Source organism: Ailuropoda melanoleuca, chromosome 7 (genome assembly GCF_002007445.2).
Source record: "Ailuropoda melanoleuca isolate Jingjing chromosome 7, ASM200744v2, whole genome shotgun sequence".
NCBI classification, from domain to species: domain Eukaryota; kingdom Metazoa; phylum Chordata; class Mammalia; order Carnivora; family Ursidae; genus Ailuropoda; species Ailuropoda melanoleuca.
Window position 1 is genome coordinate 48,289,163 of NC_048224.1, and position 26,242 is coordinate 48,315,404.

Here is a 26,242-nt window from a genome sequence, read left to right on the forward strand (position 1 = left end):
TGACATGTTCTAGGGCCACACTTGGTCCACAGGCATCCTGGATCTCTGCATAGCTGTCCATCCATAGAGGCTGCTGGATCCCACAGCCCACCCCACCCCCACCCCCACCCCCTATGCTTTGTTCCTGGCTCACCAAAAGCTGCCAGGAAAAGGCGGGAATGAGAAGGCTCTGACAAGGTCTGCAGGGGTAAGAAAGTGGCCTTCAAACCAGTGATGCAGAGTTGGCATGCTAGGCAGAGTTGGGAGTCAGAGGGTGGCCATAGCACACTCAGCTGCTCCATGGAGGGATCCTGGGGGATTACCTCTCCCCTCCAGGGCAACAGTCACCTCTGTAGAATGATAGGGTTGAGCTCCACAGGGGTTTCCAAACTGTGCTTTGAAAACAGAAGGCACATTCATGTAAAGAAGCACACACACACACAATTAAACTAAACTAATTTTTGAAAGATACACATATATCTAAATCAATATTTGGTAAGTGGATTGGAAGAATGGAAAGGGGAAGGGCAGAGACGAGGCCAGGGATGGCGGATGAAACTAATAAGATAAAGACAGGGCCCTGCAGGGGTGAGGACCACGTACACCCTGAGCTGCGGTTTATGAGCAACTCTGCGCGGGGCCGGGCAGGGCCACTCCATTCCCCTCTCGAGAGCTTTGGCTTGAACCCACAGTTCTGCCGCTAAAAGAAAAGTGGCCAACGAGCCGAAAGATGTTCTCACTCCCCAGATTGTGTGGTGGCTCTGGAACCCAATGAGGCCCAGTAGGAGACCCAGTATGTGTCAAAACTGGAGGCTTGTCTCCTTGTCTCCCTGCTTCCCGTCCCATATTCCCCTTTACTTCCCCGGACCAAATGCTCCTGCATCTTCCAAACAGGCTTCCCTGCGCTTCCCCTCCCTGGCCCCCCAACATCTCCTCTTTTGCACCTATTCTGTCCTGCACTCCGCCCCCCACAGCGTGTAGGAGGGATCCATCTGTTGTTATAGCATTGGCCAGACTGAGAGCTCCTCTAGGGCTGGTGGGCTGGGCTCTTCTCCAAGTCTGCAGAGCCAGCATGGGGCCCAGCAGAAAGCGTTTGCTCGAGAGTGACAAGGAGCACAGTAGCCAGCCTGCCTGCCTGCAAAGATCAGATTGGAGAAGAAACTCAATCGTGCCTTGGCAGTGCACAGATGACTAACTGGGAAGCAGTACCAATTGTCCAGGAAGGGGGACCGCACTGTCTAGCAGCCCAGAACCCTCGGGTGCCAGGGGCCAGAGCCCTTAAACAGAGAGCAGGAAAGAAACGGAATCCCATCGTGTTCTGGATTTAAGTGCCCGCACTTCTACTTGCATTAACTTTATTTATTACACAAATAGGACATTTACAAAGCACAACATGAAAGGTATGTAACAAAACAGACATTGGTTTTACAAAAAAAAGTGCTTACAATTTTTTTTCCGTGTGTGTGTGTTTTCTCCCTCTGTTTTGGATTTAAATAAATAGTCTTGGTGGCCTGTGCGTTCCCAGGCTGCTCTAACAGGCTAGTGGAGACATGTCTGAATGGCAACATGCTACAACCACGTGATCCACGCAAGGAACAGACCCTGGGGGAAGGCTCAAGGCAGAGCGGGTACTAGGCGACCCTGGGCAGGGTTCGGCTGGCCACTTACCACATGGCTGTGCTCGGGGCTTCGATCATCAGGGGCAAAAAATAAAAGGAAACACGAGGGCTCCCCAGTCACCAGGGCTCAGGCCCGAGCTCCTCTTGTGAACACCGGCACCCTCCGCAGGGCCCGGGACAAGCTCTTCACTGTGTGAGCTCTGAACTGAGCTGCACTGGCCACATTCTGGGGCTACCTTCTCTTGGCCCTGAGTCCCCTGGAACTGTCTTTGGAAGGGATAGGAAGCAGGTTCCCTTCTTGGGCTGTACCCGTGCCTTGCCCTCCTCCACGTCCCAGAGCAAGAAAGGCATATAGGTTTTCGTTCTAAGTGCCAACTTCAAGCATTTGGATTCCGAAACCTGATCCAGACTCCGAGAGTGATACAATCAATCGGCGATGTCGACCATGGGCGAAAGCAGGGACAGCAGGAACATACGTGCCGTGAACGAGCTTTCCCCGTCCTAGAGTCTCCTTCCCAAAGCCATGTATCAGGCTGACCGAAGCAGGAGGGAGGACCTGGGTTAGAACATACTTACTAGCAGCCTCTAGTGGGAAATGCATCAGGACACCAAGTAATTCTGAAATTACAGGATAAGCCTGGGACAAATGGGCGTCCCCTGAAAACATAAATCATGGTCTTGTGCAGCCCAAGCCCTTTTGTTTGGGGTGGAAGAGTTGCAGCAGAATAGGGTGGGTGTGAGCACAGCTGTGTCTGGCCTCCACTCTCCCGAGTGGGTGGGGCTGGCTCCGCACAGGCCTGGTGGGGAAGCCCCCAAGTGCCCCCCTGGAATCCTGGGCTTGGCACAGTCACCTAGGCAGCAGGCACCCCCTCTCTACTCAGAGATGGGTCCAGAATTAGTGTTCTTACTGCCATTTCCCTGGGCTCTGTTCCTCCAGCTCCCCCCAGGAGCGACCCCTCCAAGGGAGACGTGGCCCAAGCAACCCTATCAGGAGTCACCAAGGAGCCAACGAGGGTTCCGATTCTAACCCTCGCAAGCGTTCAGAAATGCCGTCATGCATATCCAACAGCATCTCTGCCATGTCTCCTGTATATATGCTGGATAACTAGGTAGGAACAGAGTCTCCCCTGTACACACCTCCCCCAGCCCAGCAAGCCACATCCTTCTCCAGTGGGAGTCTCAGCCACCCCCCGCCCCAGCCCCTGCCTGTCCCCCTGCCTCTTGGTCTGGGCAGGCCTCCATCTCTGCCCTGTTGGGCCTCTCAGGGTTGGTCAGTGTCTCTTCTCTCTCTGAATTAACTTGACATAACCAGACAGATGGAAATGATAAAATTAGAACATAGCTTTCCTTTGGGGACATCCCACAAACACTGTAGAGTTTTCCAGACAAAAGCAACAGAGTGGATAACATTGGGGGTTGTCGGCTATTCAGAATTCAGAGATGGTTGCAAGGAAGTAGTAAATAAAGGCCAATATGGGAAGAAAGAAAACCTGTAAATTAGAAGGCTGTTGGCGTTGCACGATTCGATTTGGCCTTTTGCTATTGTAATCAGCTTAAGTGGAAGATGACTCCTGTCTAAATGGAAAAACAGGCCGTTGTTTTCACCCTGATTCCAAATTTCAGGGAGCTCTGCCTTCCGAGAGGAGGACCCCGCAGTGCTCTTGGCAGGTTCTGGTTGTCAGCAGGAGAAGGGAAGGCCAGGCCCAGGGGCCCAGCTGGTGGCGGTCGGGACGGCGGGTGAGGGGTGGGTGTGGAGCGGGTGGATCCCTGGCAGTGGCTCGGAGCCCGGCTTTCAGCGGCTGCGGGGCAGTGCTGGGGTGCCCGCGGACAGATGCACCAGGGCCGGCAGCGTTAGTACTGAAAAAGGATGACCTGCGGAAAGGAGGGCGCGGGAGGCGGCTGAGTTGGGGGCCTATTGCACCGGGCGGCCCCCCCCAGAGGTCCTTGAAGGCATGGAGAATGAGGGTCGCTCAGGGCCCAGATCTGGGTTCAAATCCTAGCTCTGCCACTTCCTTGCTGTGAGACCCTGGGCAGCTCACTGCACCTCTCTGAGCTTGTTCCCTCATCTGTAAAGCAGGGATGACCAAACCTCTCTCTCAGAATGGGGCGGCTTGAGCGAGATCCAAGAGCAGCAGCACACGTCTGTGGGGCACTGTGCCCAGTGCCCAAGCCCGTGTGAAGTGCCTTACTTACGTCAGCCCCGTGAAGGGGTCCCACCATTATGCCCATTTTACAGGGAGGGCACTGAGGCCCAGAGAGGTGAACATCAGTAGGCCTGGGCTCACATGGCTAGGAGGAGGTGGACCCAGGCCTGGCCCCAGACCAAGCTCTCTTTGTTGTAATACATTGCCTCTGCCTCCACGAGACACAGGACAGTCGTCACCAACACTCACTACACCCCGGGCAGTGGGCCAAACACTCCACTCGATCTTCACAAAGTCGAAAGGCAGCCAGGTGCCTGACACACCGTGGGCGATCAGGAACTGCCTGCCCCTTTCCCTCGCCCTCTCCCACCTGAAGCACCGGACTGACTTCTCATTGCCCCCCACACAGCCGACTCCCTGCAGCTCAGGTCAAGGGTTACTGGCTGGCGGGTCAATGGGAGGGGCTCCGTCACAGTAACATATCAGGGGTCCAGGGACATCCAGTGGGCATGGCCGTATGGCTGTTCCATTTTCTGATCAGGAATGTTCCTTGCCCAGATTGCTCGCTCTGAGCTGGAGGAACGCAGGGCTCATGATCTCCATAAGCATAACTGTAATACCCAGCGTCTACGGAGCACATTCTGGGTACCACGCACTGCGCTAAATGCTTCCCATGCGTTAGTGCATTTACTCCCAGCAACAACCTTTGGGGTTGGCAACCGCTGTTACCTCCATTTTGTGGGTGTGGGAATGGAGGCTCAGAGAAGTGGAGTGTGTTCCCAGGTCTCACAGTGAGAAGGGGGCGGAGCTGGGATTCGGAGTCTGCCTGACTCCAGAGCTCACACCGCACTGTCTCACCCGACCTTGGGCACTGCTCTTCTCTGACCGCTGGGATGCCTGGCTTTGGGCTCTTACTAAGACCAGCTTTCTCGGGGGAGATAACTCGGGTAAGACCCTACCCGCTGTGGGCCTCAGTCTCTCTGTCTGATCAATGACCGGATAGTCCTGATTTCCAAGCTCTGAAATTGTGGAATCAGGGGACATGACCAAAGAGAAAGGCGGTTCTGGAAATTTTCAGGCACGTGTGGCCAAATGACGATGTGGCGGAGTCAGGGGGCGCCCCCTGCGAATGCTCAGAGCCCTGTCCTCCTGGCCAGACCAGCCCTGGTCTTGGGTGGGTTCAGGAGCCTGCCGCAGAGGTACTGAGTCTCCTCACAGCTCGGCCCCTCAGGCCTGGAGGGATTTGGGAGAAAGTCCATACAGTCTTACGCTGATCACACACAACCCCCAGGCCTCGTGGGTTTGGCAAGAGGCAGACAGAAAAGGTCCCCAGGAGCTGGCAGGAAGAACTGACAGTGAGAGGATGGGAGGTCATGAAGGAGGGAGAAACTTTTTTTTTTTTCCTCCAGAGCTGCTGGATGTGAAGCTGGGGACGAGGCCCAGCAAGAGAAAACTCTGCCAAACCCAGGGGCCAGAAAGCTTCTACAGCAAAAGCTGCCAGACCCAAGACTGGCTCATCCTTCAGACTGAACCAGACATAACCACAAGCTTAGCTGAGTAACCAGGAGACAAGGCTCTGGTCCAAGTGCTGAGCCCAGCCCTAAACATTTCCGAGTCTCCCGCTGCCCTGCACATAAAGCCTAAGCCTCTCGCTCCATGGTCCAGGCCCTTCACTATGTGACTCCTGCCACCTCCTTGGGCCTCCGACATGCTAATCACCCCATGGTCCCTCAGACCCAGGCTCCTCTATGCCTCTGGGCCTTTGCACACGCCCTTCTCTTGACATGGAACGCCCATCTTCCCATTCCCTGCTTCTCCCTTAGAGCGCATCACCCCCTCTGCTGGGTCCTCAACTGCTCTGTCACCCTGCTCACCTGCTCTAAGCCGCATGCTCCTTGAGGACAGGGACGGTGCCAGCTCGCCTCTGCAGGGCCTGCACCAGGTCTGACGGGACAAGTGCCCTCCCAGAGAAGAGTGGCAGCTCCGAGGCGGGCAGTCCTGGGACGGAGGCCAGCTCTACCCACACTCCCAGCGTGACGCTGGTGAGCACTGCCATGAGCCCAGGTCTCGGTGGGTGGGACATGGAGTCAATCAGAATCACCCTCCCAGGGAGGCTGTGAAGGGTGAGGTCAGAGAGGGTGCTGTGTGAACTGTAAAGTGCTGCCCCAAACAAGTGACCTGTATGGACTTCGAAGTGCAACAGACTCGAGGCATCCCTGCGCAGGTCACGTCACCTCTCTGAGCCTCAATTTCCTTATCTTTACCATGAGGATGGCCATCCCCACACCCACAAAGTGCTTGGAAGGCATCAGTCAGACAAAGTGTGTAAAGCCCCTGCTGCTAATGGAGGTGTTGCTGGGGCAACAGCAGCTCTTGCTGTGAGAGGACAGTCTTGGCGTGTGTCCCTGGGGACGCTCACCCACCACCGGACCCACCCACTACCATTGACTTACACACCCATCCGCGCACCTAGGCTGTTTGCACCACATCCCTGGCCCGTGGTGCCCAGCACAGAGCCAGACACACAGCAGGGGCTCATTCAGGATAAGCAGAGGTGTCCTGCGGGAGTGGTTCCCCACCCCGAGCCTCCCCAGCAGACTCTCTATGGGTGAAGCTGGGGAATCAGTTTCTTTACAAGCTGCCCAGGTGATTCCGAGGCATGCCAAGACTGGGATCTGCTGGCCTGCAAGGTCCCTGGAGGCCCTTCCAGCTGGAAGGAACTGACCCAGTCTTCCTGGCCCTGCTGACTCCTGGGGCTCCCTGCCTCCCTGAGGCCTGCTACAGCGATGTTTCCAAAAGAGGCCTCCGTTCAATAAAACTAGAAAAACAAATAAAATAAAATAAAATAAAATAAAATAAAATAAAATAAAATAAAATAAAATAAAATAAAATAAGATAGGGGCCCCAGGCTGGCTCAGTTGGTAAAGCGTGAGACTTGATCTCGGGGTTGTGAGTTGGGTGTAGAGATGACTTAAAAAATAAAATCCATAAAAATAAATAAGTAAAATAAAAGAAAAAAAGAGGCCTCCAAGTCCTCCCCACTGCCCCGGGACAAAGTCCAGACTCCTCCACCTGGCAACCCTGAGTTCCCTACCTCTCTCACCGTTCCTCCCAAGCCTGTGCGCCAGCCCTGTTGGACTGCTCAGGGTTCCCTGGGAGCCGAGGTGGCTCACACTCTCCCTGACGAACTCTGATTGAGCCTGCAGGTCTGCGTGCAGGCATTGCCCTCCTCGGGAGAGTCCTCCTTGTGTCTCCCCAGCTCTCCAGCGCCCTGGGCTCCCCCTTCAGTCTCATCGCACTGTGTTGTGATTCTGTTTCTGTTGTGTGTCCTCCTCCAGACTGGCCCCCACAGAGCAAGAACCCTGCTCTCCTCATCTCTGTGTTCCTGGCCACTGACTCGGGGCTGCCGAGCGAAGTCAGTACATAGCAAACGTCAGCTGAATGGATGAGGAAGTACACAGGTTCCCATCCAGGCTCTGGGACCCAGAGCAAGCTGTGCCTCAATTTCTCTGCTCCTAAAATGAGAGGTTGTCCTACGACAGAGGCTTGGAAGGCTAACTGAGAGGTGTCTTGGCACCAAGAGGGAGGAGGGGTTCCTACACACTCTGTGGTTTCACCTGGAGCAGTTCTCCCCACTTTTATCTGTTTTATGGGTTGTGGGGGGAAAATGTTTAAAGGTGCCCATACTTAAAAACAAAGTTTTCAGGCCACTGGCCAGGGGGATGTCTAAGCACCCTTCTGGATGTTCAGTCCTGATGCTTGAGGTAACCAGAGATCCCACTTCCCCAAAGGAGGCCCTGCCAATTGACCAAAGTCCCCAGCTGACCTGCTACCCTGGGGCCCCAGCAGATAGGGGCACTCACTCAACAGCCAGAGATAAAAATGAGAAAGGAGGAAGAGCAGGGGACAGGGTGGGATGCAGCGTGGTGTGGTAGGAGCCTTTCCTGGAACCACAAAATGTGAGCAAAGTAACTAAATTCACAAATCTGGGGGGGAGAAAAAGGCCAAGTATGGAGGGGGATGGGCTACAAGGAGGCCTTTGGAGTGGCCATGCCCATAGAACACACTGCTCGAGCGACTGCCTAGGGGGCAAGGCGGGGGCTGGAGTATTCTGGGCAGAGAGGGTCTGCCACGGAGCAGCATGGTGCCTGCCAGAAACCCATCCCTGGCAGGAAGGCTCTCCCCCACCATACCCAGCCTGGCTCCATTTACCTTCTCACCCCGGTTGGAGAGCGGCCCATCCATATCGGCTTTGAGGTGGACGGGGGGTGCGGTGTAAGGCAGCCGGCAGTGCACCTGCCCGCACTGTACCTGACCTGTGGACGAGAGGATGCCTTGGAGCCCATCCTGCAGCCTCCATGCAGGAGCCCATCTGCCCCGTGCTCAGCAGGCTGGAGCCCTGGGACTGGTTTCGCCTTGGCCACTTACAGGCTGTGTGTGGCCGTGGGCAAAACTTCAACAGAGTTGGTTGTAACTCTCTATGTAAAAATCTTTATAATCTATAAAGTGCTATGTGATAATTGCCCAGCTCACTGATAAACACTCGCAAACAAATAGGTATTTAACACCGATATGCAAAGCTGTACCCCGTTATTAGCATCTTCACTTGATGCCCTCTACCTTCTTATCTCCCAGGTATCACTCAGCCTTCACCCTATGCCTCCTAGAGGACCCTGCACTTGTATGTCGCCTTAATGATTCTGTCCCTGGCCACCCTATTTATTTATAACTGCAGCCCAACACTAACACTCACCCCTACCCTCCCTGCCCTCCTTCCCAGCTTTATTTTTCCTCCTTAGCACTTCCCAGCATCTGACTTACTGTATATTTGTTACTGTTGACGTGGCATTATCTGTCTTTGCCAACTAGAACACAAGCTGCAATGAGGGCAGGAATTTTTGTCTGTTTTCCAGACTCTAGATCATCATGGATTGCCAGTACCTAGAATGAGGCATGACACCTAGTAGGTACTCTTTGAATATTTGTCGTATGAATCTCTGTATCTTATTCCAACATCTAACACTGCAGGGGAAAATCCATCCATATATCTGACACAAATCTCTCATGTTTCGAAGCTTTACCACTACAGTGGAGAAGTCTATGGCTTCTCTCATCCCTATCCTTCTTTCTGTTTGGTCACATGGGTGCAGGGGAGAGCCCTGTACAGAGACTTACAATTAATATGTAACTTAAGACAAGTTACTGTGCCTTTCTGAGCCACAGTTCCCTCACAGGTAGAATAAAACAGTTGTAGAAGACTGGGGGTTCTTAACCTGGGGCGTTCTAGGAGTCCATGAACAGTGTGGGATTACACCGAAAACTATGTGTGTACGTGCATCTTTCTGGGGTCTGGTTCCAAAGCTTCTTATTCAGATTCCAAGCTCTAGGGCCCCAGGAAACTCAGAATCGTGTGACTTTAGTTAACTGCTAAGCAAACTGCTGAGGTGTCCTCCAGTCATGCAGCAAGAGGCGGCAGGTCCAAACACCCTCAACACATCCTGCCCCATGCTGGGTTCCATTGGAAAGAGGAAAGGGCACCCGCAGCCCCTTCTCTGAGCATCCAAGACATCTCTAGGCATGACTCTGGAGGCCATGGCCACACTCCCAAGGGGGTCGCCGAGATCCATTACCAACTCCACAGCAAGCGCTAGGGGCAGCCCAGACTCCTGGTACCTAGAGAGCCCCTGGTCTTTGGCGTCTTTAACAGATGAAGTAGTTGTTCAGTGGGCTCTGTGCAGCCTGAACGTAAGTCAGCGTTTAGAAAAGAAAGGAAGAAAAGTCCCTCCTACAGAGCAGATGGCTCAGAAATGAAACGGCAAAGAGACACGGTTTCCAACTGGCTGCCGGGTGCTGTAGGCAGGACTCTGCACACCCAGCTGTACCAGCCAGAACCACCAGCACCACCATTACCAGAGCAGCTAACACTTATCCAGCATCGACTGAATGCTGGAGACTTGACGTCGGTGATCTCTTCTGATGCTCACACACTGCTCTGAGAGAAGTATTCTTATTGTCCTCATTTTTACAGATGACGAAATTGGTTTCCAGGGAAGCTAAGAAGCTTGCCCGATGGCACATAGCTAGTAAGTGGCAGGGCTGGGATCAGAAGCCCCACAGTCTCACGCCAAAGCCCACAATCAGCCATTAAGGAATACCAGCTCCCACTGACTTACTGTGGACCCTTGGTTTCCTCACCTGTACAATGAAATAGTGATGTGTGATGCTTACACACATGCTTAGCGTAGTGTCTGGCCCATGGCAGGGGCTCAGTAAACTCTCCCCCTTCTCTTTCCCTTTTACTTGGAGCCGGAGAAGGGAGGATTCATGTTCGTGGGTATACTGTGGCCACTTCTACTTTTCTGGTCACGCCCAGCTTTGAGGAGACAAACAAGCTCAAAGGGAATGAAAATCTGTAATAAGCACCTGCTCAGTAGCAGAATCACCCAGAAATCCACAAGCCTACCTTCCTCTCTGCTCCAGGTTCCTGCTCAAAGGTCACTCCACCGTGACCTACTCCATCATCCCCATGGCATCCAGTCCCCACTGACATGCCATCCCCTCCCTCCTTTCTTAGGTGATTGCCTCTCCACCCATGTCCCACTCTGGAACGTGAGCCCCAGGAGCACACAGACTTTGGTCTGCTGTGTTCTCCATTGTATTCCAGTGCTTAGTACAGAAGGCGCTCAAAGAGCATTTACTGAGCACATGAGTGGAGTCTCACAACCCTGTGAAGTAGGCATTATTAACGTCCCAGTTTCCAGATGGGGATACTGAGATTCACGAGGGGTAGCTAATTTGCCCACAGCCTCCCAGCTCGGGACACTCCTGCCACACTGGCCTTCTTCTGCAACCCCAGACGCACCCACGCCACCATGCTTTCTGGGCTATGGCCCGCCTGCATTCAGCAGCTCTGCTACCCTGCACTTCTATCTCCACTCCCCTTGTGTCTCACGAGGTCCTATCCATCCTTCCAGTCTCAGCTTGCTGAAAGGCGGCATCTCCACGAGCTTGCATCCAGCTCCTTTCCTATAGCAATCATCACGATTAAAACCATGCTCTCATCTGTCTGCTCATCGGGCCATGTTGTCTCTCTCACCAGGACGCAGGTTCCACCAAAAGGCAAAGACTTTAGCCATCCTGTTCTCTCCCTAGTCCCTGGGCCCTGCCACACATAGTGGGTACTTGGAAAGTATTTTTTGAATACCCGAATGGTTTTTCTCTACAAAGGGTCCCGTCTCACTAAGGCAGAGACCGGGAGCTTAGCCCCTCTCCCCAACCCCTAGGTCCGGGGAACTGCAGACCCCACGTCTTCACCCACCAGGCTCCGAAAGGCCTCCCCACCAGGCTCCGAAAGGCCTCCCCACGCCTCCGCCTCCCGCGCGCGCTCCTGCGCGCCCCCCTCGCCCGCAGGCCCGGCGGTCTCGGTGTTGCGGTCACTTACTCTCAATGTAGCCGTGCAGGGTGACCATGCGCGCCCGCTCGGGGCTGCTGAATGGGGAGTAGTGGATGTCGTCGGACAGTGCGGAAGGGAGGCGGGACGGCGGCGCCCCGGAGGGCGGCACGGGATGCTGTGGTGTGTGCTTTTTATGACGCGCCCGGCAGTTTTGAAACCACACCTGGAACGACAGCCTCAGCAGCCTCAGCCCTGCGGGAAACGGTCGGACGCGCCGCAGGGAGACCCTAGGCTGGACTGCTTCGTCGCGTCTTGCGGAAGGGTGGCCACGTGCGCCCGGGCCTGCGGCTCCCGAGCCCCGCACACGCGCTGGAGGGTCCGCCCCCGGCCCCTCGTCCCCGCCCCAGACCCGAAGTCTCCGCCCTCCCTCGGCCCCACCTGGATGACCCTCCGGCTGAGGCCCGTCATGTCCGCAAGCTTCTGCAGCGTCTGTGCGTCGGGGTTGTTGTCCTGCGCGAACTGCGCCTGCATAACCTGCCGGGAGCAAAAGGGGCAGTGAGGCAGGAACGCGCGGAGGTCTCCAAGACCCCGGCCCAATCAGAGAGGATCCGGCCCGGAGGCCACGCCCCACACAGCTACGGCCCCTCCCCGGCACCCGCGGGTCCGGGCAGAAGGGGCGGAGCCAGAGGCCCTCTCGGCCCCGCCTACCTCTAGGGCCCGCCCACACCCCCGGCCACTAGCGGCCTGCCCGGGTACCTGCAATTGCTCGGCGGTGAAGGATGTCCGCGCGCGCTTGGCCGGTTTGGGCTGACTGTCCTGTTCCGAGGGCACTGCCCCCTCCAGCGTGAGGCCGTTCCCTGGGGGTGACAGAAGTGGCTGACCACGCGTCCCCATCTCTTCTAGTGGCATCCTGGAAAGGACGGGGGTGGGGGCAGCTGGTCCCTGGAAGGGTCAGGAGTGGAGTTGGCTGGGAGCAGGGATCCCAGAGTCCTAGTCCCTGAGCTCTGTCTTTAGAAAAGGGGTTTGTCATTTCTGACCGTTTGCTCCATACCAGACACTGCTCTTTCGGTGTGTCCTTTGTGTCTGTCTCACAGCCTCATTTTCCAGCAGAGGAAAGAAACTGAGGCTCAAAGAGAAGAAAGTCCCTGCCCAGGACCTTTCTCACCTAGTGGCTTACAGCTGGCTTACCCTAGCCCCCCAAACTGGACCCCTCTTAGTGAAACTGGGGAAACCAAAAGCTGGTGGAGGTAAGATGTGAGCAGATTCTAATTTTGTAAAAATGTATAGAAGCAAAAGGGTTGAAAGGATATACACTTAGGTGCTAGTAGTGGTTACTTCTGAGGAGGGCACTTACGGAGACTCTACTTTCAATATTTCTGCAGTTTTTGAGGTTTTTACAACAATCATATGTCCACTTTATTTCTCTAAGGTTTCATTTTGTTAACTGGAGCATATGTTAGCCATTCTCTTTCCACTTATATTACTTTCACAATCGCACTAAGTACATTCCCATTTTATTTTCAATACCTCATTCTTCTAGGTAATACATGCTCCTTATCAAAAACTCAGGAAATTCAGATAAGCACAAAGAAGAAAATAAAAATCACCAGTAATTCCACCACTGTTCACAATCAGTTGTAATTTTTTTTTAATTAGGATAAACACTATGTTGGGGGGAAAACCAAACACACCACCATATATACAGAGAAAAAAATCTGAGAAGATAGATACTAAAATATGAGAGGTGGTAACGTTTAAAGTGATCTTTATTTTCTTCTTTTTGCTTAACCATCTTTTCTAAGTTTTCTATGATGGAAGGGTGTGTGTTTAAACTTAAAAGTAAAACAGCAGGGGTACCTCGCTGGCTCAGTTGGTAAAGCATGTGACTCTTAATCTCAGAGTCTTGAGTTCAAGCCCCATGTTAGGCATGGAGCCTACTTAAAATTTTAAAAATAATAATAAATAAATAAAATAAGAGTAAAACAGTAACCCAAACCTAGGGCTGCTCAGTAAAGGAGATCTGAGACCCACGCCTTCAAGCTCCCCTGCATGATAGGAGTCTGGAGTCGGCCTAGGGGTGAGAGCGAGAGCTGTAACTGGCAAGGCTGTGGCTAGGGGTGGTCCTGATTGGTCCAGATATGAAAGGGTGTTGCTGATGGGCCATGGTATAGGGGGAGTCCTGACTCCTGGGAATCCATCCCAGTGACACTGCTGACTTGGCCATCACTGCAGGTAACTTCATACAACCCCAGCCTCACTTGCTTCCCACCTAGGCCACTTAGGCCTGATCCTGACAGAAGAAAGTGATGGCCTTGGTTTGGCCATGGTCTGGAACACTCTAGAAATTCCTGACTAGTTCCCAGGCTAGAAATTGAGGCAGGGCAGTCCATACACCTCCCGAGAGGCCCTGAGGATAGGATAGATATTTTGTGATTTTAATGTCCCCTAGGAGAGCAAGCAGGACAAGGATTGGTGTGCCATTTTTTCAATGGGGAAATGAAACTTATAGGGGCAGCCACATCCCAGCAGCCTCCCTTGTTTAATGAAGTCTAATTAAGGGTCCCTGGAGCTTGGGAATGGGGTGGTATGGTATGGTGGTTTAAAGCCTGGGCTTTGGAGTCAAGTCAACATGCTAGTATGTAACCTTTGGCAAATCACATACTGCAGATAACCTCTGCCTGTTTCCTCGTCTGTAAAATGGGGACACACCAGCTACTTCTTAGGGTTTTTGTAAGGATTACACAAAATAATCCACATTACAAAGAAGTTAGCAGCTTCCAAAGACCCAAACATCAAAATTATGGAAAGGGTCCCTGACTCTGCCCTCAGCCTAACCTCCATTCCTACCCCTTTCTAACCACCAACCACCCGTGACTCAGCCCTCACAGTCCCTGAAAGATGTGAATCCTGTCTGCTGGCCTTTGTGTCTTGGGGAGACGCAGTATTGGAGCCAGAAGAGATTTAGGGATCTTTCTAGGTCACCAACTATCTTACACAGCTGAGGAGACTGAGGCCCAGAGAAGAAAGGAAACTTCATACGTTTCCCAGAAGCAAAACTGGAGCTCCTGTCTCCAGACTCAAAGGCCTTTTTCCTTACAGTCCAGGATGAAACCCCCACCCCCAAACCTCTGGCTTGGAGCTGCTGACACTGGAGCTGGGAGAACAGAGTGGAATCATCTCTCCAGGACTGGCCCACGGCCAGGTCCAGGCAGCCAGAGGGGATGAGTCCTCAGAGCTGGCCAAAGGTGGAGTAGGCTGCCACATTATGAGAATCATATCTAGGGTTCATTGAGGATCCCCTGGCTTTACAACACATCAGCTCCTCTGTCTTTGAGAAGGTGTCTTATCATTAGCTCCATTTTACAGATGAGGAAACAGTTGCAAAGACAGACTGTGACTTCCTACTCCCAGGCAAACGGTGGAGCCCAAAGCGCATGCTCCGTGCGCAGCCCCACACCTACGCGGTCTCCAGGTGGTAAAGGGAGCACCTGCTCCTAGAGGAGTGTGGTCAGTTCCTGCAGTGCTGGGGTGGGGTGGGAGAGGGCTGGGCACAGAGGTGTGGCAGGGTGCTGGATGGGGCGGGTTGGGTACCGTTCTCGGCGGCCCTCTTGAGGTTCTCAATCATGGTGTCGTAGTGGATGCGGCATAGCACCTTCTCCTCGACCAGGCCAAACTCCTCGCCCGTGGACAGCTGGCGCTTGCACGAAAAGCAAGCGAAGCAGGCCAGATGGTAGGCATTGCCGCGTGCCCGCCGCACCCAGTCGCTGGCATAGATCTGTCGACCGCACCGTGCACACTTGGTCCCAAATCGGCTGTGGGACACCGGGACAGGAAAGGGGGGTGGCGAGGCTCAGACAGGCTCCCCCCTCCCCCTCCAAATCCCAGTGGCCCGCCAGCACCCTGCCTCCTGGATTTTGCTCACCCACAATTTTCCCTTTGCCTGGATCCGCCTGATACCCCACACCCCTGCAGACACCAGCTCACTCTGAAGGTGAGCTGGTGAGTGGTTTTTATTTTCTTCTTGGTGCTTTTCTGAGTTTTCAAAATTTTCTACAATGATCCCTTACATTTGTACATGAATAATCTGTTCATTAAAATATATCGTGTTGGGGAAAATGGAATAACATAATAACATGCAAGTTTCTGAGCCCATACCACATGCCCAGCAAGATGCCAAGTGTTTTATGTTGATTATCCCAATTAATCTTCATTTTGCAGATGAGGAAAATGGGGACCAGAGAGTTAAAGTAACTTGCACAAGGTCACACAGCTTGCAAGGGTAGAAACCCAAGATGAATGAACTGTAGCGATGCTCAGGGTTTCTTGGAAGCATAGATGGATATGCACTTACTGGCTTTGTGCCCTTGAGCAAATCATTTAACCCCTCTGAGTTCTCACTTTCCCTGCCCTGAGCCAAGGGAAGTGACAACAGCAGAGACCACTGCTTAGTACTTTGCAGTCTATTAAGTACCCAGCCAGTCCCAGACTCCGGGAACCCCAGGACATTCCAACAGTAAATGTTAAAAAGACAAACAAACAAACAAAAGGCCCAGATCAAATGTCCCCTCGCCTAAGCCTTCCCTGTTAGGCCTTTTCCCCATCTCCTCCTCCCCCCCCATCCCCCCCACGCCCTCCACCTTGCATTGTAGTGTGGCTATTTGGGTGTGCCTGCCTCCACTAGCAGACTGGGAGCCCCTCCAGGAAGCAGCAGAGTCTGGTTTACCCTGTCCCAAAAGTCAGAACAAGGCCTGACCCCTGAGCACCAGAGAAGGTTTGTTCTTTAAGTAGATGACTCATCCCGTGACCCTGTCCCAACCTTCAGTTTCCTCTGGTGCACACTTTATTCCAGGGAATGATGCCACCACTCACCCAGCCCCTCAAGCTTAGAAACCTAAACCACGCACTCCTCCCTCACCTCAATCCCACGTCTAACCAATCATCTGGCAATGTCGGTTCTTTTCCCTAAGTATCTTTGGGATCCCTGTCCTCTCCAGAGCCACTGCTGTCCTCCTAGGCTAGAATCTGCCCTGCCCTGCTCTGTTGCCAGCACCACCCTGGCCAACAACCATTCCTCCACACAGTGGCCACAGCAAAGTTTCCAGCATGCGCACTGAAGCCTGTCCTGCCCTGCTTAAAATCCTTTGGTGACTCCACTCTACCCTCAGGATCTGGTGCAAGATCCTTGCCGTTTACAAAGTCCGGCAGACCGGCAGACCCGCAGACCACAACCTCTTAGTCTCATCTCCTCCCTTACTTTCCCCATCCCACATCCAAGCAGGAGTCCCAGGCAGCAACGATGCAAGGTCAGTGCCAGGTCTCTGTGGCCCCGCCTGAAGCACCTTCCCAGCCCAGGCCTTTGCACAGGCTGTGCTCTTCACACACACCCTCCCTGCAGAGTCCCCCAGTTCCAGCACCAGGCTGGCAGCGTTGGTCAGGCGGATTCAAAAATGTCGGATTCTTCGGCTCTCCCTCCCACCCCCTGTATCCCTGGGAGAGGACCGAGAAGATCTGCCTCTGTGTCCCCAGGGCCGGCACACTTCCACCCGGAGGAGCACTCGGAAATGCCTGTGAACGTGTGCAGAAACCAGCCGAGCAAATGCGCTCTGTTTTACAGCCTCGCCTGCCTTGGCAAAGGCAAGCAACTGTCAATTGAATAACCGGGTTTGGGTTAAACTGAATGCGGGAGCGCGGAGGCCTCGGCCCGCCCCGGCTCCAGACCTAACTCCAGCGCCACCGCCGCTGACCAGGAGCGCAAGGACACCCTGCCGCTCGCGGTGCGGTTTGCTCAGCCAGGCTGCGCCGCGCGCCTCTGCTGGGTCCACCGCCCCCTAAACTGAGGCGGTTCCGGACCTCGGAAACTCGGCTTCCCCAGGGGACAGCCTAGTACAGCCCGCGGTTTCTTTCCCAATCCCTCCGTAAAGAGGAGAGGAAACCGCTTAGCCCACCCCTGCCTACTCTCGCCGAGGGGCGGACCCGGAGTTCCGCTGCCCGACTGGTTGTACGAGGACCAGGAGCGCTTTCTGGCCTTGGAGAGGAGGGAGCGGCCAGCCGAGGGCAGAGCAGATAGAGCGATCCAGCTTTCCTGGGCGCAACGTCTTCATTGCACGCCCTCGGCTTCCCGCAACCGCCTGAGGTGGAGACTCTGGCACCCATTTTGCACACGTGGAATCGGAGGTTCAGAGTGGACAAGTGACTTGCCCAAGACCACAAAGAGCGTGGCAAGGTCCGCTCTGAAGTGCAAAAGGAACCTAGAACCTGCGGAAGCAGCAGGGCGGGCTATGATAAGGGCTGGATCCCAGGTGTATTAACTGGAAACGGGCCTGGTCTGACCCCGTCGCGTCCCGCTCCCGGCCACGGGTCCCGGAAAGTCCCGTGCGCAGGGCTTGAGGCCCAGCGGATTCGGGAAGGCGGGCAGTGCGTTCCCAGGGAGAGGGGAGAGCCGGGGAAGGGAAGGTCCCGGCCTTCAGAGGCCAGGTGAGAGCGACTGCGTCTCCAACCTGTGGTCTCCGTGCGCCACCACCCGTGAGCTGCGCCAGAGTACGCGACCCCGGGTCCTCGCGCTCGGCTCTGCGAGATTCCTTGTCCTTTGCCAGAGATGAGTCCAAGACACCCCGCACACCCCTGATCTTCCCGCTCCACAAGTCAGAGACGCCCGGGCGCCTTCGTCGCCTACACTGTACATTGTACACTCCTTGCTCCCAAGCGGACCCCGCGAGTGATCTCTCAGCAACTTTCTCACCCTCCACGTGTCACCCAAATGACAAGAGCTGTCCCCACGCTCTAGGATCTCCCCGCGCTCGCCGTGGTTCGTCCCAGTCAACGAAATCACCTTTGCGATGGATCCTTGGATGGGGGTGAGGGAGTCATTATGCAGTGTTGGATGCGTTTGCAGGCCGCTTCTGAAACGTATCCTCCACCCAGGGCAGGGGTCAGTGGCACAAACAAGGGGGCACGAGGAGGCTTACGGATCGAGGCTCTCTGACAAACCGATAGACTCCTTCTCAGGCGGGCTTCGAGGCCCGAGCCGCCGGATTCCGGAAGCAGCGAAATCGGCGGCGAGACAACGAAACTTCAAGAATGGGGTGTTCGGGAGCTGCGAAGGGAGCGCCAAAGGGATTAGGGGGCGCGGCTACCGCCCCTCCACCCCCAGCCTTGTGGGCGCCCCTCCCTGGATACCGGCGCGCGCCGTGGGGTAAAGGCGCAAAGGACAGACACGCTTTGGGCGTGGAGAAGTGTCCGACAGACACAGACGCTGCGCATCCTGGCAGCTGCTGAAAGGAGTGGGGTGGCCATCGTGCATCCTCCTTACCCTCTCTCCCCTGAGTAGGGAACAGAGACATCTGGGTACTCGTGGTCGTGCAGAGGGAGTTGTGCGCCCTTGACCAGGTCAAGCTCACTCTCCCGGCCTACTTCCTCTGGACACCGAGCTGGTGCTCAGCCATTATTTGTGAGATGAATGAGCCTCAATGAAACAGCCTTTCAGAGTTTCACTAGGACTCCTTTCCCCCTTATTAAGATACCCAGAGCTAAGCCGAAGCTCCGAATGGGAAGACAAATGTTAGTTTCGAAGTGCGGAAACTCAAAGCAGAATTCATGGATTTTGCGTTCCGAACACTCACTTGAGGGCCTTAGGGAGATTCTAAGAGGCCAACAAGGTGGATTGGAGGTGGAGCCCTTCCTATCCCCTCTGTTCCTTCCTTTCTAGGCAAACTCTTTAGGAGAAGAAGCCAGAAAAAACAGAACCAGCAATTATGAGGTTAAAACGCCCCGCGCCTCGGAGGTCTCAGCCCGAGGCCCCTCCCCAGAACTCCTTTCTCCTCTCCCCCAACATCTGTCCCCCAACAGCTGGCGGCCGCTGGGCCGCTCTCTGCCGCGGTGGGGGGCCGATTCCCAGCTCTGAGCCTCCCTGGGGACCCTTGCTCTGGGGGAGGGGGTGGGGTTCTCCTGCTGGAGCCCTCGGTTGGAGCGTGGGCTCTAGGAGGAAGGCCAGAGAAGGCTGAGGGCTTGCCCTAAGTCACATGGGCCAAGCAGGGGACAGGAACTTCAGCTGGCTGCCCGGTGGCCCAGCCCAGGACACTCTCTGAACCCCACCCGTATCAACGCCAGGAGCAGTAGTTAACCCTTTACTCCCCACTCCAATGGGCTGAAGGCAAGAGGGCAAGGGACCATGGTTACCTGATCCTGACAAAGTTGATCTAGTCACAGCCTCCGAGGAGATCACTCCTGTCCCAGAGTTCCCCCGGCCCACCCAGGGAGAGTCACACACCAGAGCACAGAGCTGGTGCTCCTTGTGTGAAGCCAATGAAACCGAGCAGGGAATCTCAGGGCCAGGAGAGAAGGGTCTTTGCCATTCCACGGACCTCACCTTGTAGAGAGCTGCTGCTGACATATCTCACCTATAAAAGAACAGTGCTGAGTGTTTAGACACAGGGATGGTGGAGTCAGGTGGCCATGGGGCTGACCCAGGCTCTGCCACTTACTAGCTGCATGACCTCACCTCTGAGGACCTCAATTTCCCATCCTACAATGTGGGGATTATGACAATATGGTAATCACAGGGTGGACCTGAGGATTCAATGAGAAAGCACTCCAGGAGTTAATGCAGTTCCTGGCTTGAGAAGAGCTCTATACATTCTGGTGAACAGTATCCTCGCCCCTGTCCAGCCCCTCTTACACTCTCTCACCGAGTGACCTTGGGGCTCCACTTTCCTCTCTCCCAGGGCATCAGTCTCCCCAACCATACAATGGGCATGATACTTGGGGGGGCTGAAGAGGGAGGCACTGCAGATCAGTCTATGTCCTATTTGGGGGGGCAGCAGCTGCAAGTCAGTGGGTGGGAGGAAGCTGTCTGAGGCTGTGGTTGCTGAGGGCAGTGGAGATATGAATGGCCCAGGAAGGAGCATTATTCCCCGCTCCCCCCCCCCAGGACTTTTCTTCACTTCTTGGAAGAAAATAGAAAGAAAAATGGTCTTAACCAAAAAAGTGAAGAAATTAAAAGCAATATCATATTTTCCCCCGTGGTCTGCTAGGACTCAGGGAGTGAGGGTTATCAGGAATCTGGTTGAACCCACAGAGGCTGGTGAAGTCCCTCTTTGGAGGGAAAGTTGGAGAAAGTGAAGCAGAGATGCCGGAGCAGTCTTGCCAAGGGCGTCACCCCCATGCTCTGCAGCCTCCCTCCCTGGTGAGTTTGGAGGGCCTTCCTAACTTCTAACTTCCTGAGCCACCAACACCAGGCTCTGCCGAGGGAGACTGTGTGTCTACAGGATGGTGTCAAGGAGGGACAAGATGAGAGATGGAACAGAGAAGAAACCCTTCCCTGAGGGATAAGACCAGAGGCCAGAGGACCATGGAAGCCCCCTGGTGGCACCTCCATGAGGTCTTGGCCACTTCCTTCCTCCCCCTGGCCTATTGGGAGATCTGGGCCTCTCCTAGAGCAGAATGCTCCAGTCTGTATCCCACCAGACCCTTGACCTTGGGCTTCAGAAAACAGAGGTCTAGAGAAACTCAGTGCATGGCCTCTCCCTGAGCCCCAGCTCTTGAGGGAGAACTCTGCCTCCCATGCCACCATTCATGCTTTCCCCAGGAAGAGCTCCTTTGCGGCAGCCACCCAGAGCCTGGGCTGCTGCTGAGAGCAGACAATAGTCCCCGCCTGGCGCTCCACGGCTTTTTCTTTCCCTTTTTGTGGGTTTTATTATTTTTGTTACAGGTGGGGCTGCCAGGGATGGGTTATGCCTGCAGGGAGACCTGGCTGGGGTAGAAATGTTCAGGAGAGCCACAATTCTTCCCTAATTCCAGGGAATGTGAGCTTTTATCCCGTCCATTTTCGTAACCAAAAATCTGTTTTAGTTTTGCTTTTGGGCTTTTGTCACTGGAAAAAGATTAGCGCTCAGAACCTGCTGCCTAGAAATGGCCTGGTCCCATTCCTCCAGGCAAGCCCTGCTCCTCAAACTGCCAGACGAAATGCCATCAGGGGATTGTGCCCAGCAGCCACTCTGCCAAGGGTGACAATGGTGACAATCGAGGCATCCATAGCACCTGCCATGTGGGGAGACACTACTGAGCCTTCCTCCCTACACTGGCCTCCTTGGCAGCTTAGACAGACAACCCTGGAAGTAGGACACTGAGGGCAGAGTGTTGGCCTGATAGAGCCCAATGACTGCCTGTCCCCGCAATAGCTACAGCTTCCATCCTCCACCGCACCGNGACACTGAGGGCAGAGAGATGTAGTCACTTGCCCAAGGTCACACAGTGATTCAGTGTTGGCCTGATAGAGCCCAATGACTGCCTGTCCCCGCAATAGCTACAGCTTCCATCCTCCACCGCACCGCAGTGGGAAGGGGGACTCCAGAGCCAGTGAGGCTCTGAACAGTGGGATCAGGATCTAAATTTTGACTAATCCTTGAAGGTCTAGTAAAGCATAGCATCCAAGGAGGCTCAGTCCAGCCTGGGCATGAACTGAGGCTGGAGAAGCAGGGAGGAAGCTGCCAGGTCCACCGTCACCAGGAGGGCCAGAAGAGGGGTCTAGCCCTGCCTCACTCTAAAGAGGGAGGCTGAGATATCATCCTGCTGGGTTCCTCAGGCTGGAGCCCTGTCCCTGGCTAGCTGATGAGCCCAATGAGCCCTAAAACAGCAGCTGGCTTGGTTGTTGGTTTTTCTTGTTTGTTTTGTTTTGTTTTAACCAAATGAAGACAGGCATAGAGCAGGGAGGTGGCAAGACAGGGACTCTAACCTCCATTTCCTGCCCCGGCCAGTCCATAGTCAGGTGGGACAATGGAGAAAGCCAGGCCCACTCCGCGATGGTAACCCCCTCTGACGCACACATGTGGCAGTCCACATCCACAAATCCACATGCATATCACACCCTTGGCTGCTGGATGCCAGGGTTAAGGCCTTAAGCAGGAATGCCCCCTCAGGGGAGAAGGAGAAGTGGAGTAGGAACGACTGGATCTCAGAATTCTCGCCCTGTCACCTCTGGGTCCCTGTCCAGATGTAATCTTGTCCCTACTACCTTGTACACATGTGCTCACACACACACATGAAGTCCCAACATTCACACGGAGACACACACTCTTGACACTCACAGACAAACTAAAAGACAAATACTTGTCATAAAGGAAGACACGCACTGTCCTCATACCCCTGACCTTGTTCAGCAACACATTCCTCCAGTGCCCCTGCACAGATCCAGACAACACAGACGCGCAGACACTCCTGGCATGCTGAGTCCCAGGCCCTGGTAGACCACCCCCCACCCGCCATGCACACCCCAGGTGCACAGTGTTGCACATCCATACACAAAAGAAGAGTCCACTTCTGAAACCATGCTTCTTAGGGTTTCCCAGAGCACTCCAGCCCCAAACACTGCAAGCTTCACCCTAGCCCCAAGATCCTCTCTTTCCAAGTGCCAGAAGACTCAGAGCCAGAGGTAAGGGGGCGGCATTACCTGCCCACAACTTTCCTTGATTCTCAGGGGCCTTCTGGGCCAGGGGTCTTTCTAGGAAAACTGAAGCCAAGGCCTCTGCAGAGGCAAGGATGGGAAGGATGTCTGTGGGTTACACGCTGGTTATAGGGGACTAGCTTTCTCCACTTCCTGACAAAGCCCTTGGGAACAAGCATCCCTCCCAAGAACCAGTCCCACTCCACTCTCTGGGACTCTGTAGGCCTGGTGGCTCTGGCCTTAGGTCAGGTTCAGCTTCCCGCCAGGATCAGACCAGCGGCCGCTGTGCCCCTGACCCCTCAGTGACCTCGACCCCGTGACCAGGTCTGGCCTGAGCCCGCGGTCAGGAGCCAGGCGCTCGCAGGCGGCGGAGATGTGGCGGCGCTTTGGGAGGGTGAGCCTGGCTGCTGTCGAGAGCTGCAGGGACGCGGCTCTGCAGCGCGGAGAACCCAGGGTAATCCTACTCGGGGCCCTGGTTGCTGGGCCCGACTCTCCCCCCTCCTGTCCCGGCGGCGGCTCAGAGTCAGAGCCTGGACCCGACCGACGCTGAAGCCCGGATCGAAAAGAGGAGGAAACCCCAGAGACTGAAACAGGCGCCCGGGATCCAGGCAGGACCCCAGACTCGAAATGCGACGCACGGAGCGACGCTGGAGTCTTGAGTTGAGGCGGAGCCGGAGATGGGGGCTTAGGACGAAGCGTTTGGGTATGGGACGGGATCTGAGAGCTGCGAGGCTAGCGCTTGGGGCCCGACCAGACCCAGACCCACGGAGGAGTCAAGGGCAGAGCCGGAGCAGGAGACTGGAGCCCAGCTCGAGGTCGGCCGGGAAAGACGCCGGCACGGCTGGAGTCCGAGTGGGGTGGAACCCAGAGCTGGAGCGCACTGGAGGTGCAGCCAGATCGCGGCTGGGATCGGAGCGGGTCGGGGCGAGCACCCAGGATGTCAGAGCTCGACCGAGGCGCTTGGGTCGGAACGGGAGCCAGACACTCTGCAAGACCCGAGACGGAGCCAGAGACGCGACCAAAACCGAGTAGCCTGCAGGAACCGGAGGCGGGTCGCGGGCCCGGACCTGTGCCGGCACCGGCGCGCGGCCTGGAGCTCCTCGTTCGGGGCGCTGAGAGCGAGCGGGCTGAGCCCGCGCGGCGCGCAGGGAGTGCACTCGGGGCCCGGGCTTCCGCGCCAGAGACCACGCGCCGCCAAGGAGTCCTCCGCGCGCGCCGGGGGGCCTGCCTGGCGGCCGCAGCCTACCTGAAATAGTCCATCTTGCAGAAGATTTCCTTGTTCTTGATGTAGCAGCTGTTCTGCTGCCTCAGCGACGTACGACACACGGAGCACTCGAGGCACCGCACGTGCCAGATGAGGTTGTTGACCTGGGGAGGGGGCGGAGGTGGGGGACGGCTCAGAGCGGGCCTCTTTTCACGCCCGGCCCCAGCCTCCCCGGCCCCCATTTGCAACTGTAGCTGGAGGTCTGAAGGTGTGTATGACTTCGCTACTTTTCTTCTGTAACAAGGAAGCTTAGGAAGGTAGAATTACACTCTTCCCATTTTTCAGACGGAAACCCGGGGATGCAGAGAGACGCTAAGATTTGCCCAAAGCCGCACTGTCAGGCAGCGGCTGAGCCAGGATTGGAATCTAGTGGACCTGGCGCCGGCGTTGCGGTCCTCAGGGATGCAACCCACACCCCTCCAACACGCACGCAACACCCGGCCCCCGTCTCACCTTGAGCAGATACCGGTCCAGGATCTCAAGGCCGCAGCTGGAGCAGATGTTCTTGCCCGCGGACGGCACGGAGGAAGCGGCGGAAGGCGGTGAGCAGACAGATGGCGTGCTGGGTGTGCAGGGGGAGGCCCGGCCCTCATCCTTGTCCAGAGCGCCTGCCAGGGCCTCGGCGTCCGACTGAGCCTGCAGTCGGGGGAAGAGGGAGAACCGCGCCCTGAGCTGAGCGCCCAGCCGGGTGCCCAGCGTTGTTGCTGCCTCGGAGACCAATCTGGGGCCCCAGCGCATCAATTGACAACGAAATTCTCCCGAGACACCGTTCCATGGGCTGCAGGATAGGAATGGAAGGGCCTATTGGAGAGGAAGGGACGGCCCCAACTTTTAACCCGCGCGTCCTGGGTGCTGGAGACGGTTAAAGTCTACATTTCCGGCCGGAAAACCGAGGCTCAGAGAGGGGCGGCGCCTTCCCGCAGTCCCCCGGCGCATGGGCAGCGGTTCGGGGCCGGAAAGCCGGTCAAGGTCCCCAGGGCCGGGCAGCCCGCGGACCGGGGAGCGAAGGCAGGGCCGAACGAACTCACCATGGCGGGCGGCGCGGTCCCTTCAAGGCAGCGGGTGGTCGCTTTGCAGCCGGACCCTGGCTGGGCCATCACCTGGGGGAGGGGGAGGGAAACTCAGGCGGCGGCGGCTGCAGAACTGCCTCCGCGCAGCCTGAGCCCAGCGCCTCCCCGCGCCTGTTATATAAACCAGCGCGGAACAATGAGTCTTAACTTTGTAGTGGGCATTTAAAGCCCTTCCCCACAAAAGCGGTGTCTCTCTAATGAAGCAATTTGAATTTGGATTGGATTTTTTCCCTCTCTCTCCCCCTCTCCCTGCACTTAACCCGTGGCTCTTGAAGTAATCGCTTAGTTCCCTTGCAATCCAAGCCTCTGAGGGGGAAAAAAAACACGCGCACACACACAAACTACCTGCAATTAGAAATTGTCGTGAATGCCCAAGATAAGAGGTAGCCAGAGTGTCAATTCCAACTGTCAATCAGTGGGATCCATCAGGCCGCCCAAAGAATTGCAAATTTGATTTTTTAATGGTAGTAATTAAAAATCGAATTTTTTCTCCCTCCACCCACCCCCCTTCCTCGCTCCCTTCTCCTCCTCTCGACACAAAATGCAAAAAGGAGAAAAGAGAGAAAGAAAGAAAATAAAAAGGAGATGGGGGGGCGTTTGAGGAAAATAAAACCCGGAGCGCTGGGAGCATCAGCCCGCTAGCCCAGCGCGCGCTGCGAAATTGATGCGGCGATATTGACAGGAATTCAGGCGCCTTTCGAGGGCCAGTCGGAGGGAAACCCCGAGCAAAATGGGGGCGAGGTCCGGGGGGAAATGGGACCAAAAAGAGAAAACAGAGGCGTCCAAGAAGAGGAAAAAGCACCGTCCAGCCCCTCGGCGCGCCCGGGACCGGCCCCGCGTCGGGATTCTCAGCGTTGCGCCAGCACAACCCCCGGCGCATCGGCGCTATCAGCGCCTATTCAGACGGACAATACCCGCCTCGCCTCCTCTTGATTCGCCTGTGTCTTTGCTAAATCGCTTTTTGAGAAATTCCTCCAACATTTGCATAATGTGTTCCCGCTTTCCGCGACCCCCCCTCCGCGTTCGCGCGCGCTCACACACTCACATACACACACTCATAGGCGCACCCCCGAACCCCTCCTCCCCGCGGCCGCCCGCCACCCGGCCCGGCCCGGCGGGGTCCCGGCCCCTGCGACGGTGGCCCGGGCTGCTCGCCCAGTCGCTCGCTTGCTCACCTGGTCGGTGGCGGGGCCGCCCTCGGCCGGCAGCCGGCAGCCCTCGGGCAGAGCCGGGGCAGCGTTCTCATGCTTCCAGTACATGGGCCGGGGAGCGGCGGGCTCGGCGGGCACGCAGCGCGGAGAGCCGCGCCGAGAGGGGCCACGGCCGCAGCGGGAGC

General features: G+C 55.8%; 1 protein-coding gene across 4 annotated transcripts; it reads right to left on the reverse strand.

Moving 5' to 3' along the window:
- Positions 1-1,320: 1,320 nt before the first annotated feature.
- On the reverse strand, positions 1,321-26,242 carry LHX6 (LIM homeobox 6). Of its 4 annotated transcripts, none has more exons than XM_034664446.1 (10): positions 26,082-26,242; positions 24,865-24,936; positions 24,290-24,472; positions 23,819-23,940; positions 14,727-14,947; positions 11,892-11,992; positions 11,574-11,669; positions 11,184-11,358; positions 7,955-8,058; positions 1,321-3,470 (listed from the first exon to the last, which is right to left on the reverse strand). In XM_034664446.1, the coding sequence occupies exons 1-10, from the start codon at positions 26,163-26,165 to the stop codon at positions 3,450-3,452; spliced, it is 1,179 nt and encodes a 392-aa protein (XP_034520337.1). In that variant the 5' UTR covers positions 26,166-26,242; the 3' UTR covers positions 1,321-3,449. The 4 variants fall into 4 exon arrangements, with proteins under 4 accessions (XP_034520337.1, XP_011218965.1, XP_034520338.1 ...); XM_011220663.3 differs by lacking the exon at positions 26,082-26,242 and adding an exon at positions 25,252-25,862; XM_034664447.1 differs by lacking the exon at positions 7,955-8,058.